We start from the raw sequence: 15,471 nt of genomic DNA on the forward strand, positions 1-15,471 counted from the left end.
GATTTGCTTAACGTGGGAGTTAAAGGACAAATCAAAGATAACGCCGAGATTCTTTACAGTGGTGTTGGATGCCAGGGCAATGCCATCTACAGAAACCACATCACCAGATAATTGATCTCTGACGTGTTCAGGGCCGAGTAAAATAATTTCAGTTTTGTCTGAGTTTAGCGTCAGGAAGTTGCAGGTCATCCATGTTTTTCTATCTTTAAGACATGCTTGAAGTTTAGTGAGCTGGTTGGTTTCATCTGGCTTGATCGATAGATATAATTGAGTATCATCTGCATAATAGTGAAAGTTTATGGAGTGTTTCCTGATAATATTGCCCAAAGGAATCATATTCAGTATAAGGTAAATAAAATTGGTCCAAGCACAGAACCTTGTGGAACTCCGTGATTATCGAGGCTTCATTGTTTACAAATACAAATTGAGATCGATCTGATGAATAGGATTTGATCCAACTTAGTGTGGTACTTGAAATGCCAATCGACTGATCCAGTCTCTGTAATAGGATGTCATGGTCAATGGTGTCGAATTGAGCACTAAGAAGGCAGTGCAGACAATTACAGAGATGAGTCCTTTATCTGATGCAATTAGGAGGTCATTTGTAATTTTCACCAGTACTGTCCCTGTGCTGTGGTGTTTTCTAAATCCTGACTGAAACTCCTCAAATAAACTATTATGATGTAGAAAGTCACACAACTCATTTGCGACTACTTTCTCAAGGATCTTAGTGAGGAAGGGAAGGTTAGAGATCGGTCGGTAGTTAGATCAAGACTGGGCTTTTTCAGGAGAGGTTTAATTACAGCTACTTTGAAGGAATGTGGTACATGGCCTGTTAGCAAAGACACATTGATAATATCCAACAGAGAGATGCCAATCAAAGGCAAAACGTCTTTAAGCAGCCTCGTCGGGATAGGGTCCAAGAGACAGGTAGACAGTTTAGAAGTAGAAACCGTGGAATATGAATTCAGTATTTGCCTTACAGACTTCAAGTTGCCACAGATTGTGTAAAACATATCTACAACCAAACACAAAAACAGGGGTTTCCTTGTACACAGTCTGGCTAAGTGTACTTGCATATCTGTATTTTCTCTTCAAACTTCTTTGGGAACTCCTAATTTGAGTCCTCAGGGTGTCCTCTGGCAGAGCAAATGGTCAACTTTTCCTCCTCGTTTGGGACGCCTCCTCCGATGTTTGAGAGGGATGCTATGAGGGCACAAGGCCAGACTAGCCATGTCCACATGCAAGGCCTTATATTGTCATTGCTGAGGTATGCATAACATTTCCTCCTAATGTAAACACAAGCACCCTCCGTAAAATCACACTCTCAGTCATGTAGTCTGTATGCATATGCTGAGACATCAGGGGCCTTGCTTTGTATTGCTCTCCGAGAGTATTTGAAATGTCATCACACACACACACACACACACACACACACACACCTACACACACACTCAGATAGGGCTCTTTTTATTAGTTGTTTAAAATAATCCTCTTTTGGATTATTTGTAAATGTATATTTTTGGCATACCATATCTAATTGAAGTTGCTGATGGTGGCAGCTCTTTCGGTTGTGTCATGAAGTAATAATAGTATTTTTCTTATTTGCATAGCGCTTTAAAAAAGGTACTCAAATGGACTTTACATGGTAAAAAAACGAAACGATAAAAGCAGTAACAATATATACTAAAAATTAGATTAAATAACAGTAAGAAACAAAAACATACTTAACTAGCACCACAGGTTAAAAGCAGGTTTAAATATATGTGTAGTCTTGAAAGTGGCGAGTGACGGAGGTGCTGTGGGAGAGACTGCCAGAGGGAGGGGGCAGCAATGGCAAAGGAGGTCCGATGCTTGGACAGAGTAGGGGGGGTAAGGAGGCTGGCTTCTGCAGATCTGAGGTTGCGGGTGGTGTCGTGTCAGTGCAGGATGTCAGAAAGGTACGGAGGGTCAAGGTTGCGAAGGGCTTTGTAGGTGATGAGGAGAATTCTTTGCTGTATCGGGAGCTAGTGAAGCTTTTTGAAGGATTGGGGTGATGTGATCTCTGGTGCGGGAGAGCAGACGGGCAGCTGAATTCTGGACGTGTTGTAGTTTGTTGATTTTTGGTGGATGTGCCATACAGGATGGTGTTGCATTGGTCCGGTCGAGAGGTGGTGAAGCCGTGGATGAGTGTTTCTGCAGCTGAAGAGGAGAGGGAGGGACGTAGACGGGCGATGTTTTTAAGATGAAAGAAGGCGTTTTCTTTGTGATGTGACGTGTGGCATTCAAAGGAGAGGGTTGGATCAAAGATGACACCAAGGTTAAAGATGTGTGTGGAACAGAGGTTCCATTGATGCAGATGTATGTATCAAAGGCAAACATTATAGGTATGCATATACAAAATCTTAAAGGGGGGGAAAAAATATTTAAACCTCAGAAATTCCAACAAACCTCCTTTGTCACCACCTGTCTGTTGTCAGCCCAAACCGCTGTTACTGCAGACTAGTTGGGTGGTTCATCTGAGATGAACACCAGGAGCAGTTCTGTCTTTAGTCACTTCCTCTAGTAATAACCACATATATTGCTTTCCTCTCTATTAAGAGAGAAGAGCTATTGCAGGAAACGGGGAAGCTGTTGTCAGTAGACCCATTTATTGTCTTTGATGCACCACAAGGTGATTAGATGCTTCCTCTATAATATCTCCAACAGGATGAGAACCTTTTGAGTGAGCAGCAGTTTATACAAGCCAGATCATTGAGGATATTGTTGATTTAACACAGAATAGAAGAAGTATTATGCAATGTGTTTCTCTCGGTCCCTAGCCAGACTGATGTTGTCTAATTACTGAAGATTAGCTCAGATCTCTGACAGCGGTAACAGCAGCCTCCCTGCTCGTGTTTGACCAATGATGAGTTCTTCGTAATTTGCACGTGTCAGGATTTTTGTGCCACTGTCGATGAGATGGACATTTGCATTTCAGGATCTTTACTTGTTCTGCACTTGATACCGTGACCTGATAAACTTGTGTATCATTGTAATTGATGCAGCGCTGTGTTGTCACACAGAGGACCTAATTGAGAGTTGTTGGAAGATGTGTGTTGTTGCTGCTCTTACAGTATCAGACTTTGATATGCTCTAATACAAACTTCCCCACAGGTTCAGTAAGTCATCTCTGTTGACCTAACATCGTCTTAGTAGTTTTTGTGGTCGCCCTGGCTACAAGCATCTTCCTCCTGATAGTCTTAAATCTGGTGAGGTTTATCAGGGATCAGGATTTCTTTTATTAGCTTTTTGTTGAAAGAGTTGGTGTTAGTGATCTCTCTCTGAGTCATCTGCAGGCCTTGTGCAAGACCGCTCAAAGCAGTATTGCATGCATACCACTGAAATACCAGAGAGACAAGGTCTACAAACTTATTTAAAGATCCATCCAAACATGTTTTAACACTTTTGTATTATTATTTTACTTATTTGTATCTAGCTTAATTACCCTGTTAAACATGATTAAATCCAAATCTACAAATATCAAATTAAAACCGACATAATCATGTGCACATATATTTAATTTCAACGTTAACTACTGGACACACCAATGTCTCATACGCCACTGAAAGGTCCATTCTCACCGTATGTTCACGGAAGGCTCCCCATCACATCGTGTAATTCATGTATTGGACCATGATTGGCTTCTAAACTAGTTGTGATGTCACAAATCATGCTTTTATGTACACGTCTTAAACTCAGACTCATCTTTTAAGACCAGTTATATTACAATGTAGAGTGTCATATACAAAATAAACTGTTACTGTGTTGTGTTCCTCAATAAGATGTTCACACTTGCCATACATGTAATCAGCACTAAGCTTCAAGGCAGTGCCAGCGTCTAACACCATCTTCCACAGGTCACGGTCGCTATTCTGAAGCCAGCAGTGTGTGAGTGAGGGAGCAACTCGTTTGTTTAAGAAGGATAATTATTGTGAAGACATGAGAATTTTTTAACGCGCTTCATTGTGAGATCATTATGAAACTCTTTTACATGACATATTCTACATAGTGACCACTAATGAACCAAAGTCCTGCCTGCAAGTCCTTACTGTACATCACTTTGGCTATATGTGTGCTGAGCTCAGGGGCCTGTAGTTGGAGAATTCAGACTGCGTTTCAAGTAACACTTAAGTCACAGCAAATGAGTTGACTGAAAAGCTGACATGACTAGAGACTTGAAGGTCCAAAGTTTAACAACGAAACGGCAAGAAAAAATAAGCGACCCTCCATAGCGACACACTTAGTTTAGCACAGAACCACCAATAAACAGCTAATTGCCATTTTTTGACTTTGGATTTTTTTTATTAATTAAACAAATAAAATATAACCTTTTTATAAATGTGCTTTACCGGTGCTGAAAGGTGCATTGTTCCACGTAAACTGGCTGTAGTTTTATAATTAACAGACAGACGAGAGTAAGAGAGTCGATCTTATTGCTTCACTTTTGTCAAAATGTCTAACTTTTTACTCTAATACGCTGATTACTATGTGCGACTTTCATCTTGGATTTCCTGCAGCAGTGTCAGTCCTAATTGTGGTTCTTGCGGGCCTCCCGAGGTCCCTTCAGTGGGCCCAGTAATCTGGCCTGGGTCTCCAGTAGCAGGGTGTCTGTGTTTGCTTCCAGCGTGGAGCAATGAGCCGGCAGAAGCGATGCTGCTGACGGGAGCTGATCTCTTGCCTCCCATCAGAGCTTCTGACAGCAGGTCAGGGGCAGCAGTGGAGCCTGCTCTGGGCTGTCTGGACCCAGATGGTCGCTGCCACAGGCCCTGCAGAGTCCGAGCTGAGAGTTTCTGGTGAACCTGCATGATTTTGTGCAGAATCTGACCCGATGGCACTATGACGGGCATTGAGAATAACCAGTGCTGATTGTCTTATTTACTTAAGTAGGTCATTCAAACAGATACTCCTTTTGGTACTGCATTGCATAAGTTGAACATCTTAATGTATGTGACACAGGTGGAAAACAAGTTTTGTCCTTAGTATGGGTCAAGTTCCAAACAAATTTAATGCTACACTACCCATAAAGCAACATCTCAGACACCCTCCAGAGACACAGACAATGTTATACAACCATTTGTCTATGTGAAATTGGTGGAGTGCTCCTTTTTATCTTGAGGCCTACGCAATGAAAAGACCTGGTGTCAGCTCTGTAAAGACTCTAAACTCTTAACATATGCAGGCATTTAGAGGCCTGAAAACCTTTCAATTAGCTTGCATTTTACTTAAATATTTGGGACTTGCCCTAAAGGACTAGTGACTTCTAATGTTTATATTTTTCATCATGCATACCGCAGGGCTACATGATTTCAGGTCAGCATTTGTTAGAGCACGTGGGGCAGCTACGATCAAAGATGTTCTTTGTTTATGAACTCAAATATATATTTGAGTGCTTAACCTGATGTTTATGGGGTGGAGATTCTGGTAAAACTATTTAAAGTTGGAGGAATGTTAATGAATCATTTGAGTTTTCTGCCCTCTGGACCAATCCCACCACTTCTTCTGCCTAGTGATCCCAGAAGGAGTTCTCAACCCACTTTTCAGTTTCACTGAACTGACATGTTTTCTCTCCCAGCTGACTAGGATTAAAGGCAAACGTTCAGTACACGCAAATGTTCAGTACACGCACATTGGACTCATATTGTAGCTGAGATTGGGTGTTTAGAGTTTAATAAAGTTTGATAAACAGTTTGATCTGCATCAAATGATAGGGAAGTTCACGTTATAGACGAGAGCTCCTAGTGTAAGTGTGTGTGTTCATTTCTCTTTTTAGGTTGTTTTTTGAGCATTGTATGCTATAATTTGATAGAGGTAGTGGAGAGAGACAGGCAATGTTGGGGAATAGGGTGGGGGAATGATATCCAGCAAATGGTCCGGCTTGCTGGGAATCCAGCTGAGAAATCCCTGCTCGCTGCATTTTTGCCCATGTAGTCTGCACCCAGTGTGTGTTCTTCTTCACTTGGTGTTTACACATACTAGCATGATCCAGTTCTGGTGTAGATTAACTTGAGTTTCAACTACTTGGGTGAACATATGTGGGACGCACTAAAATGCATTTACTCAGCAAAAAGGTCCACTTCATTTCTTCCTTAACCTCTGTATGCCCTCTCTCTGTTTCACATTCTTTCACTGTCTTTCTGTATTCCTCATTTCTCTTTCACTTCCTGTTCCCTGTTGTTCGAGCTGTATTTAAGGTCAGCATAAAGTAAACTATATCAGATGAGGCCCTGAAAGGGAGGGGGGGGGCAAAGATTTAAAAGATATATAGACTATTAACTTGGAGGGAGCGAGTGGTGTGTGAAATGGCTAGAGGAATTCAGAAAGTAGAAGGAGGGATGATAGAATATAGAACGGGAGAAGATAGGGAGTCCCCACCCTCTTCTCTCTCCCTCTGTCATCCCACTCCCCTTCTCTTGGCTGGCCTTATTTGGTCATGTTACTGTGGCGGCTATAGCAGGAGGACAGACGGAGAGAGAGAGGGGGATTGAGAGAGAAAGAGGGAAGGATGGACAGATTGTTCTTTTTTCGCCCTCTCGGAACAGAGGGCTTTGGTCTGAGAGATGAAGTCAGAGGAAAGTCAGGACTCCGAGGGAGGAGTCGCTGATGAAGTTTAACTTTGTCATTGTAGTTGATGTGCTTTGGTTAACCGTGAGCAAAACTAAACTTTCAGCCAGGGCTAAAAGTGCCTCTGTCCTCAGTTGCAGTTGTGCAGCTTGCTGCAGAAGAGGAACTCTGTTATTCTAAAACTGTGTCCACATGCAAATTAAGGGAACGTTTTCCCTGCTGGCTAGTTTCTACGGTATCTATGAAAATGAGCAGCACAATCAGAGTCTTGCTGACGACGGCATCGCATGGTTGCTGCGGTTACGCACTTTGACTAACCACAGGATGTACCTACGTATTACTATACTTGTATATATGGCCGAGTGCACTCACACACACGTACACGAAAAACAAGCGCATGCTTTCCTGTCCCTCATTCCTCCTCCTCGAGCTAGACCAAGCCATTCAGGAGAATAGTGAATATCTTTTTAAAGGGCAAGCGCACACACACAGAAGAGTGTGTGAAAATAGTTTGGCTATTAGGTCTTTGAATACATCACTTGGCATGTGAGAGAGGGGTCATTCATTAGGTTAAGCCTGTCGTGTACTTTTCATCTGTGTTTATTGCACATCTTATATCGTCTTGTTTTAGCAACCGAGTTGTTGCCTTCACAACAGTGCATCAACATAATTATTCTCAATCCGACTGTCTTCCTCCATCTCTTCTTTTCTATGTACTAATCTCTGTCCATGTGTCTCGGCCTCTATTTCTTTCTCTCTGCCCAGACTGTCTGTTCAGACTGTGTCCCATGAACCGCTACTCTGCCCAGAAGCAGTTCTGGAAAGCGGCGAAGCCTGGAGGGAACACGGACACGGTGCTCCTTAACAAGCTCCATGTAAGTGAGGTGACAACAGGTCCCACTACAGACCAGTAAACTACCAGCACACACACAGACCTGTCCTCGGGACTCACAGGGGAAAGAGACGGGCACTTTTTCAGAAGATTTAAATCTTCAAATTTAAATGGACGATTTGGTCGAAACTGAATGCCAAGCTGCATAGTGAATGTGTAGAAATGTTCACCCTGGACTACAGTTTACAATTCTACAGCAGCAAATATACATAATTACTTTGAAACCTGCTCTAAAGTCCTTTTATAGACATTTCACTCTTACTGTCCTACCTTTCTGCCCTTTACACTCTACTTTCTCTCTTTCTGCTTCAATACAATACCATTTAAAGCAATCTACTAACTGACCACCCAGTTATAAAATGAAAGACTGAAATCTTTCCTGCGTTTCCATGGAGACAACCTCTCTTTAAGCGTTTGCTTTTGGCTAACAACTTTCTTTCTACTATACTATGCTATTGTTTAGCAGCTAACCAATCAGATTACTTCCGACCACATCACTGTGTATAACTGATATCAATTAACAATGTTGCAGATAGTGGGTCGGATAATTAATACATGTTATATTCATTCGGATCTCTTTCTTGCCTTCCAGCATGCAGCTGACTTGGAGAAAAAGCAAAATGACTCTGAAAACAAAAAGCTGCTTGGAACAGTAATTCAGTACGGGAATGTCATTCAGGTTTGTTCTTCTGAAATGGTCATCATCTTCTTAGTATTTAGTCAGATGAGATAAGATGTGTTTAGACTACCACCCTTTATTTGATTAACTGAGATGGCTTTGACATGTCATTAAAGAAGCTGATTTAATCTCACCCTATCTTAAATTTGAAATATGCCTCAACTGAGCGTGTTCCCCAAAATGAATTTAACCATTGCATAAAAAATGAGAACCATAAACTGCGTGTTCTATTATTAAAATGTTGTGAACTTTGGCATAGTCCCAGTGAAAATGAAAGAAGCTGAAACCTCCTGCAGTCATAGACAAAGCACTAATTTTAATAATACAAATATACTGCAAAGCATCCTGAACAGAGAATACTTGAAGCAGGATCATAAATTAATTCAACAAACATACGCAATCATAATATAGTATGTAAACAAACCTACACAGTTCATTCAAGCTACTACATGGAATTTTCATTTTTGTATTCATTGTGGTGCTCCCTGTGAACAAAAGTGGTAGTGTTCTCATCACCAGGGTCCCTTTAGAAAACCTCCCATTTTACAGGGTCTGACAGCCTGCCCCGCCCATTCTCCTGGTTTGGGTCTCTCTTCCCTCTAGGGAGGGGGGGGATAGACAATCTTCTCGGTGATGGTCTCGTTTAATTATGTCGGTTATATCGAGGCATCAGTATTACATTTACACTGTTTCGTAACCAGTTAAAAGTTTCTCACAGTAACTTTGGGTAAGAAGAAGACTTTAAGTGTCATTCTGCAGGCAATCCTTGTTTGGATTTATCTTACCTGATGTATGACATTGGTTTACTAAATAACCCTTAAGGCAGTTTGTTTCTCATAGTGCCCTAAATGCAAGTGGCTTTCTTCTAGACAGTACACTTTCTGTATGTTTGTTTGTTTGTATTTTATCAGGCTGTATCTGATTTTTTCTGCTCAGCTCCTCCACCTGAAGAGCAACAAATACCTGACGGTGAACAAGCGTCTGCCTGCGCTGTTGGAGAAGAACGCCATGAGGGTGATGTTGGACACTGCTGGAAATGAAGGCTCCTGGTTCTACATCCAGCCCTTCTACAAACTACGCTCCATCGGGGACAGTGTGAGTCATCACATGTACACACACGTCTGTGGGAGTGGTGCATTGTGTCATCATGCCTGGGATGCATCTTTTACATTTTAAATATGTGTACTTTTTAAAATACAGTAACTGTAGGCCATTTCTCTCTTTAAAATGTATAGCAGTAAATGAGTATTGTAAGGTTAAGACCGCAGAATAAAGGTTGAGACCTCTAGAGCACATGTCTTCTTTACTTAAGCCTCAATGTGAGGCTCTCGCTGATCACATATATCCCTGGATGGACCTGTGCCAGCACCCAATTTGTGTTAACCCGCTCATAAAGCTCTTGTTGGCACAAGCTCATCTTCCCTCAAGCAGGAAGTAGTGGGCTGGTGCCTAGGGTTGCAAAGGGGCAGAAAGTTTCCGGAAAGTTTCCACGGTAATTTTGGGAATTTAAAAAAAAAGAAGTTTTTTTGCAAAAGCATATAACAGGGAACTTAAATGTAGTTGAGAACAAGACTATGCACTCCTAGCTCAGCTGGACCCTGAATGCAGCTGGTTTGGAACATTGTCTGCCAGAAACATAAACGTAAACATAAAACGTTCTGTTGTTTTTGAACGTCTTTGTCATCAGTGTTGCGTCTGAACGTTTCAGCCCTATGCCTGGCAAGTGTGAGAGCGCCGAGTGGCGTAAAGGCCAAGAGCGGTATTGCAGACAGATAGAGATTTCAATTATATATTATATATATATATATATATATATATATATATATATATATATATATATATATATATATATATATATATATAACTGAACTAGTTCATTTTTTGGAGCTGTGAACTTAGTTCAACATTTTGAATTATGAACTGAATTAGTTCATTTTAAAATGTGTGAACTATGAACTGAACTAGTTCATGTAGAATGTGAACTTTCCCAACACTGTTTGTCATTACCTAGCATATTGATTACGGTACTTGGTAAACTGAAGCCATGTTCATTTTAATACCAAGTTTATTTGTGTACAGTAGACTAACTTTGTACAGCAGTGAGGAGGACGTTGATGAGGTCCAGGAAGAAAGCATTTAGATTCAGGGAAAAAAATGTGGGTTGGGGGGTGGTGATCATAGGGAATATACCTTCAACGTTCATGTTTTTGTTGTTCGATGAAAGAATAAAGTTCTACTCACAAAATGTCAAAAAAGTCAAAAATTTCATTTTTAAAAGTTGTATTATAAACGTTTGCATGCATGTCTGCTTATGACAAGGTAAATTCAGTTAAATTACCCCAACATTTTCAGTTAATTCCCGTATATTCCCGTTAATTCCCATGGAAAGTTTCCAACTTTGAATATTCCCGGAATTTTGCAACCCTGCTGGTGCCCAAAGACAACCACAAGCATATCTGTTAAACTCCTCTTAAATTAGGCACAAGGCCTAAGCAGCAGGCCTTGGATTAAAAACTCCATCCCTGCTGAGAAAAGACAGAGGACAGTTGCATGTAAATAGATACAGATGCTCTCCTAACAGTTACAGATTCAATGTTGAGTACATGGATGCAAATAAATTGCACTGTACTCATGGTAGATGCATACATTGTGCTCTGATATAGTAATTGCCATATATACAGTAAAAAAAACAGGTAAGTCAAACTCAATAAAATATGTACAAATACAGTTAAGTAACAGCCCAAACCCAGTTATTTCCTAGTGTGCATTATGACATGCTGTTTTGATCAAACATCATGGTCCTGATAGCTTTCCATTTCCTTAAATATGTCAAAGACAATTCTGCTTGTGCCAGGATTACAAGGCATAACCTTTGTTCCTCTATATGTTAACATTATTTTATTGTATCTGTTTTTGCGCGTGATTGCAGGTGGTGATTGGGGACAAAGTGGTCCTCAACCCAGTGAATGCTGGTCAGCCGCTCCATGCCAGCACACACCAGCTAGTGGATAATCCAGGATGCAATGAGGTTTGGCTACGCTGTTCCAACTTATCTTCACTACTCAGATGTTTCTGTGGGAGTGTTGGAAACTAATCACAGCTTTTTTTCTCATAAGTGCTGCTTGGTTATTAATTGTCTGATGTGAAACAGTCCAGCAGTTTTCCTGCCCTCCAAATGTAGCACAGTTAAGGACAGGGCTACAGCTAACTCTGCATTTGGAAGGTCTCGTACAACTAGAGTGGGATCAGCTTCTAACAACATATTGCATCAAAGTGCCAAACAGAAACATAGACCCTGGGGTCTGATTTGGGGAATTTGTGCAATTTTTTCTGTTTACCAAGAGTCAAACTCGTTAATTTTTCATTTGTAATGACTCTGCAAGCAGAATAAATAAATGGAAGAATGGATGCACAAATAATTGATGTTTATGACATCAAGTGGCAACTTAACAAAGGAAAGAAGTTATAATTTGTTCAATGTTCAACTTATTATACTTCTCTACATGAAGTAGAACAACATGGTAAAGTTATTAAACTATTCTTTCTGCTGCATTGGCTGTGGCACATGTAAAAAGAAGGTGCATTTATTATTTTCAATGTATCAATCTTTAGACACATTTTTGTGTTCTTATCATCTCTTTAAAAAATAAACTCATCCATGATTTTTTTCTAAGCAGGTACTGAGGAAAAAAATGATCTCCACAAAGACTAAACTATCTGTTTAATCTTGGCCGAGTTGTTGTGCCAGGAGATGATTATGATTATTTGTTTTTCAGGTGAACTCGGTCAACTGTAACACCAGCTGGAAGATTGTCTTGTTTATGAAATGGGGCGACAATCAAGAGATCATCCTAAAAGGGGTTTGTAGCTATCTTTTAGTATGTTTTTACAAACTTGGTACAAAACTCAATTTTATCTAATAACACACATACAATACATGAAAAGTCAAGTAAAACAATATAGGGAAAACAAGGGAAAATATTATACTAGCAGTGGCCTATTATGTTTCTTTCAAACATTTCTAAAGATGATATTGTTTTTGTTGGTTATTGAACAACACTACATTTGGAGCTATAATGCCAAAAATAGCCAGAACAACAGTGGGTCTAATGGTCTCTTCAGAATATGTGACAAAATTGTGAATACATTAAATTAATTTTGAAACTATTTTGGAACAAATGACGTGTCAAGATCGACAGGGGTCTTAATTATTTTGTAAATATAAATTGGAATAGCTTGTGGTTTATTACTAGAAATGTATCTTCTGGAATTTGAAAGATTAGATTATTTTTTTTATTGGGTAATTATTTGGTTTTAAGGTTAAGCAGGTATCATGTTTGACTAAGAAATGTTCTCCCTCTCTCCAGGGTGACGTGGTACGGTTATTTCATGCAGAGCAGGAGAAATTCCTCACCTGTGATGATCACAGAAAAAAACAATATGTTTTTCTTCGCACTACTGGACGGCAGTCGGCTACCTCAGCAACCAGCAGTAAAGCCCTTTGGGAGATTGAGGTGAGGAATGGTCAGGGTGACTGTGGGCCAGTGTGTGGCAGGTCCGTCTTTCAATCAGAGGATTGCCGGTTCAATCCCAGCTGTGCTAGCCCTAGTCGATGTGTCCTTGAGCAAGATACTTAACCCTGAATTTCTCCCCGGAGCTGTTCCCCTAAGTCGCTTTGGATAAAAGCGTCAGCTAAATGAAATGTAATGTAAACTATTTTTAGAGCTGGTTTTGCTGATTGTGGTTAAAAAGTGTAGCCACCAGTAAACATAAAGTAAGCCTTGCTGGATTATTCTATTCTTCTCCAGTTTTGTAGGGAAAACATTGATATGTTTCTCATCATTTACTTTACAGCCTATCAGGTCATTAAGCCTACAGCACCTGTTAAATAAATAGCACCCAATGCATAAGTGTAAGATGTTACTGCTGTTTGCTCTGGTATCAGGTTGTACAGCATGATCCATGTCGCGGGGGGGCCGGCTACTGGAACAGCCTGTTCCGATTCAAACACCTGGCTACTGGACACTACCTGGCTGCAGAGGTCAGTGGAGCACAGATACAGTGTAACTGTGATTAGAACAGTAACGTTGAGAAAATGCAATACTCTAGATATCATTTGATTGTATTTATATTGCACACATTTTAAATTGTGGCACTGTAAAGCAGCCTCTAAGACCTGAGAAGAACAGATTGAAATTAAATTTAAGCTAAATGGATATTACAGAAAACAATAATACATTGAACAAATATGAACCACTTTGTCTTTTTGCAGGTGAATCCAGAGTATGAAGAGGAGTGCCTGGAGTCCCGCTCCTCAGTAAGTGAGCGTGCTGAAAGACTTGGGTTTATATTGGGCAACATTTCTATGCAAGCAAGTGTGTCCTTTTATTGTCTAATGGTTACCCAATTGAACTTGTTGATATAATACTATGAGCAAGAAAATACTTGTTTCTGATTGGCAGTATATCACGGCACCACAAACTCAGCTCCAGAAAAATGTTTAACTACCGTTGAAAAGCAAAGGTGTCAGTAAAATGCAAGTAACCATTGTGACTACATGTATTCTTTGCACTATTTTGCCGGTTTTCTCACTGGTGAAACTTACTTGGCCTAAAGTGCCTTCAAACAAACGTAAAAAAAAAAACAGAATCATAGAGGTACCTGGAGGGTAAATGTCCTGTGAAATGTGAAAGCTGTACAGCTACTTTAGCAGGTACTAGTATTTCCAGAAGTAGATGGTTGCAGCGTGAGGTTGTATTACTTCTCAGTCACCAGCAGATGGCAGCCTTTCACTGTGAATGCGTCTTTCTGGTTGGTAGTAGTTTGTTACAGTCAAGGTGAGGCTGTTCACACTTGAACCATCTCACATTCTCCAGTCTTTTCCTGAGTGTTTTACCTTGCTTCTCCAGCAAACAACAAACAAAGACAATTAAATGCAACCAAAGAATCTGAAAAATGGCCTGATGACTGAGTATGGCAGAAGTACCAGGCACAAATAAATTAGGCCCTTATTTATTGTGAAGGCTTTTTAAAATTACAGTTGAGTCTACAAAAAAGGCTTAAACTAAGCAAACCTAGAAGGAAATGCACTTAAAGCTCTGACTGATTTGATGATGTTCTTTAGGTAAGTCTTTTCTGTCCACCATTATTGGCTAATTGAATAAAGACTGTTACATTTATCTGGTTCAACTTTCAAAAGAAAAACTTAACCACTGTATTTTATTTTTCTAGAAATCTATCTTCAGTTATACTCTAGTGTTAACCCTGTCACTGGTTCACTCTTATTGATCTTGACACAAATGTGACAGGTAATCTTAGTTGCTGTTTTAACTTTTCCCTCCAGCTGGACTCTGAGCAAGAAGCCTTAAGAGCCCGTTTGAGAAATGTCCAGGACAAAGTCATGTACACCCTTGTGTCTGTACCTGATGGGAATGACATCTCTTCCATATTTGAACTTGACCCTACGACATTAAGAGGAGGAGACTCACTGGTACCCAGGTAGGAATACCGTAACGTTAAAGTGTTTTGGACCGGCCCAGACGTATGTTACATAGAGGAGCACCACGGTCCATTCCCCGGGGTATCGCTCTTTCTACAGAAAACCAAAAGCAGGCACATAATAAGTTGGGGGACTTCCACTGTAGATTAAGTCATCTTATTATGTTGGCAGAACAATACACCATGGAAATAGTGTTTTTGTGTGTTAATGCTTGTTAATGTAAGAGAGTGTGTGAGTGTGTTACTCACAGTAGACAGTGTCATGCTGGTCTTACAGATAGAGATCCTTTTCATTGCGGCAAACACACTTTCCGGCATGATCTTTGTTTGTGTGTAATTATATAATAGTAATAATTATATTATCATTTATTGTAATAGAAATTATTATAAACTCGTGTTAATGTGAACACGTCTTATCACGACTTGACTTAAAAGTTGTTGTGCTTCTTGTGTATCTTGAATGGTTTTTGTACAAACTAAAAACCCTACAATCCATTATAATATATTTTGTATACAAAATTGTAATTGTCATTTGATCATGTAAGATGTTGTGGTCTCCATTGTTCCGATTGATTAATTTAGTCTTTGACGCAGTTACCTTTTTGTGGACGGTAAATTACAGACAGATCAGTTCATCAAGTAGTGAAACTAAAGTTCACGATTAATATCTGGTGCTCTGCTGTGTTCCAACTTTAGAGGAACATCTCTTTGGTTTAAACTTATCAATCAACTCTACACTTTCTTTTGTACTTTATAAGTACTTATGCCATACTCTCAACACTATGCACTGCACAATCAAACATCATTATATTCTAACTAA

At 40.0% G+C, this 15,471-nt stretch overlaps 1 protein-coding gene across 8 annotated transcripts in view; it reads left to right on the forward strand.

Moving 5' to 3' along the window:
- Positions 1 to 15,471, forward strand: part of LOC117731168 (inositol 1,4,5-trisphosphate receptor type 1-like) — a 62,867-nt gene that overhangs the window by 7,027 nt on the left and 40,369 nt on the right. For all 8 annotated transcript variants that reach the window (XM_034533334.1, XM_034533342.1, XM_034533337.1 and 5 more), the window contains exons 5-13: positions 7,348 to 7,457; positions 8,067 to 8,153; positions 9,090 to 9,248; positions 11,083 to 11,181; positions 11,930 to 12,013; positions 12,521 to 12,667; positions 13,099 to 13,194; positions 13,426 to 13,470; positions 14,497 to 14,651. In XM_034533334.1, coding sequence (XP_034389225.1) covers positions 7,348 to 7,457; positions 8,067 to 8,153; positions 9,090 to 9,248; positions 11,083 to 11,181; positions 11,930 to 12,013; positions 12,521 to 12,667; positions 13,099 to 13,194; positions 13,426 to 13,470; positions 14,497 to 14,651 — 982 coding nt within the window. The remainder of the gene's footprint in view (positions 1 to 7,347; positions 7,458 to 8,066; positions 8,154 to 9,089; positions 9,249 to 11,082; positions 11,182 to 11,929; positions 12,014 to 12,520; positions 12,668 to 13,098; positions 13,195 to 13,425; positions 13,471 to 14,496; positions 14,652 to 15,471) is intronic.

Source organism: Cyclopterus lumpus, chromosome 5, assembly GCF_009769545.1.
Source record: "Cyclopterus lumpus isolate fCycLum1 chromosome 5, fCycLum1.pri, whole genome shotgun sequence".
Classification (NCBI taxonomy): domain Eukaryota; kingdom Metazoa; phylum Chordata; class Actinopteri; order Perciformes; family Cyclopteridae; genus Cyclopterus; species Cyclopterus lumpus.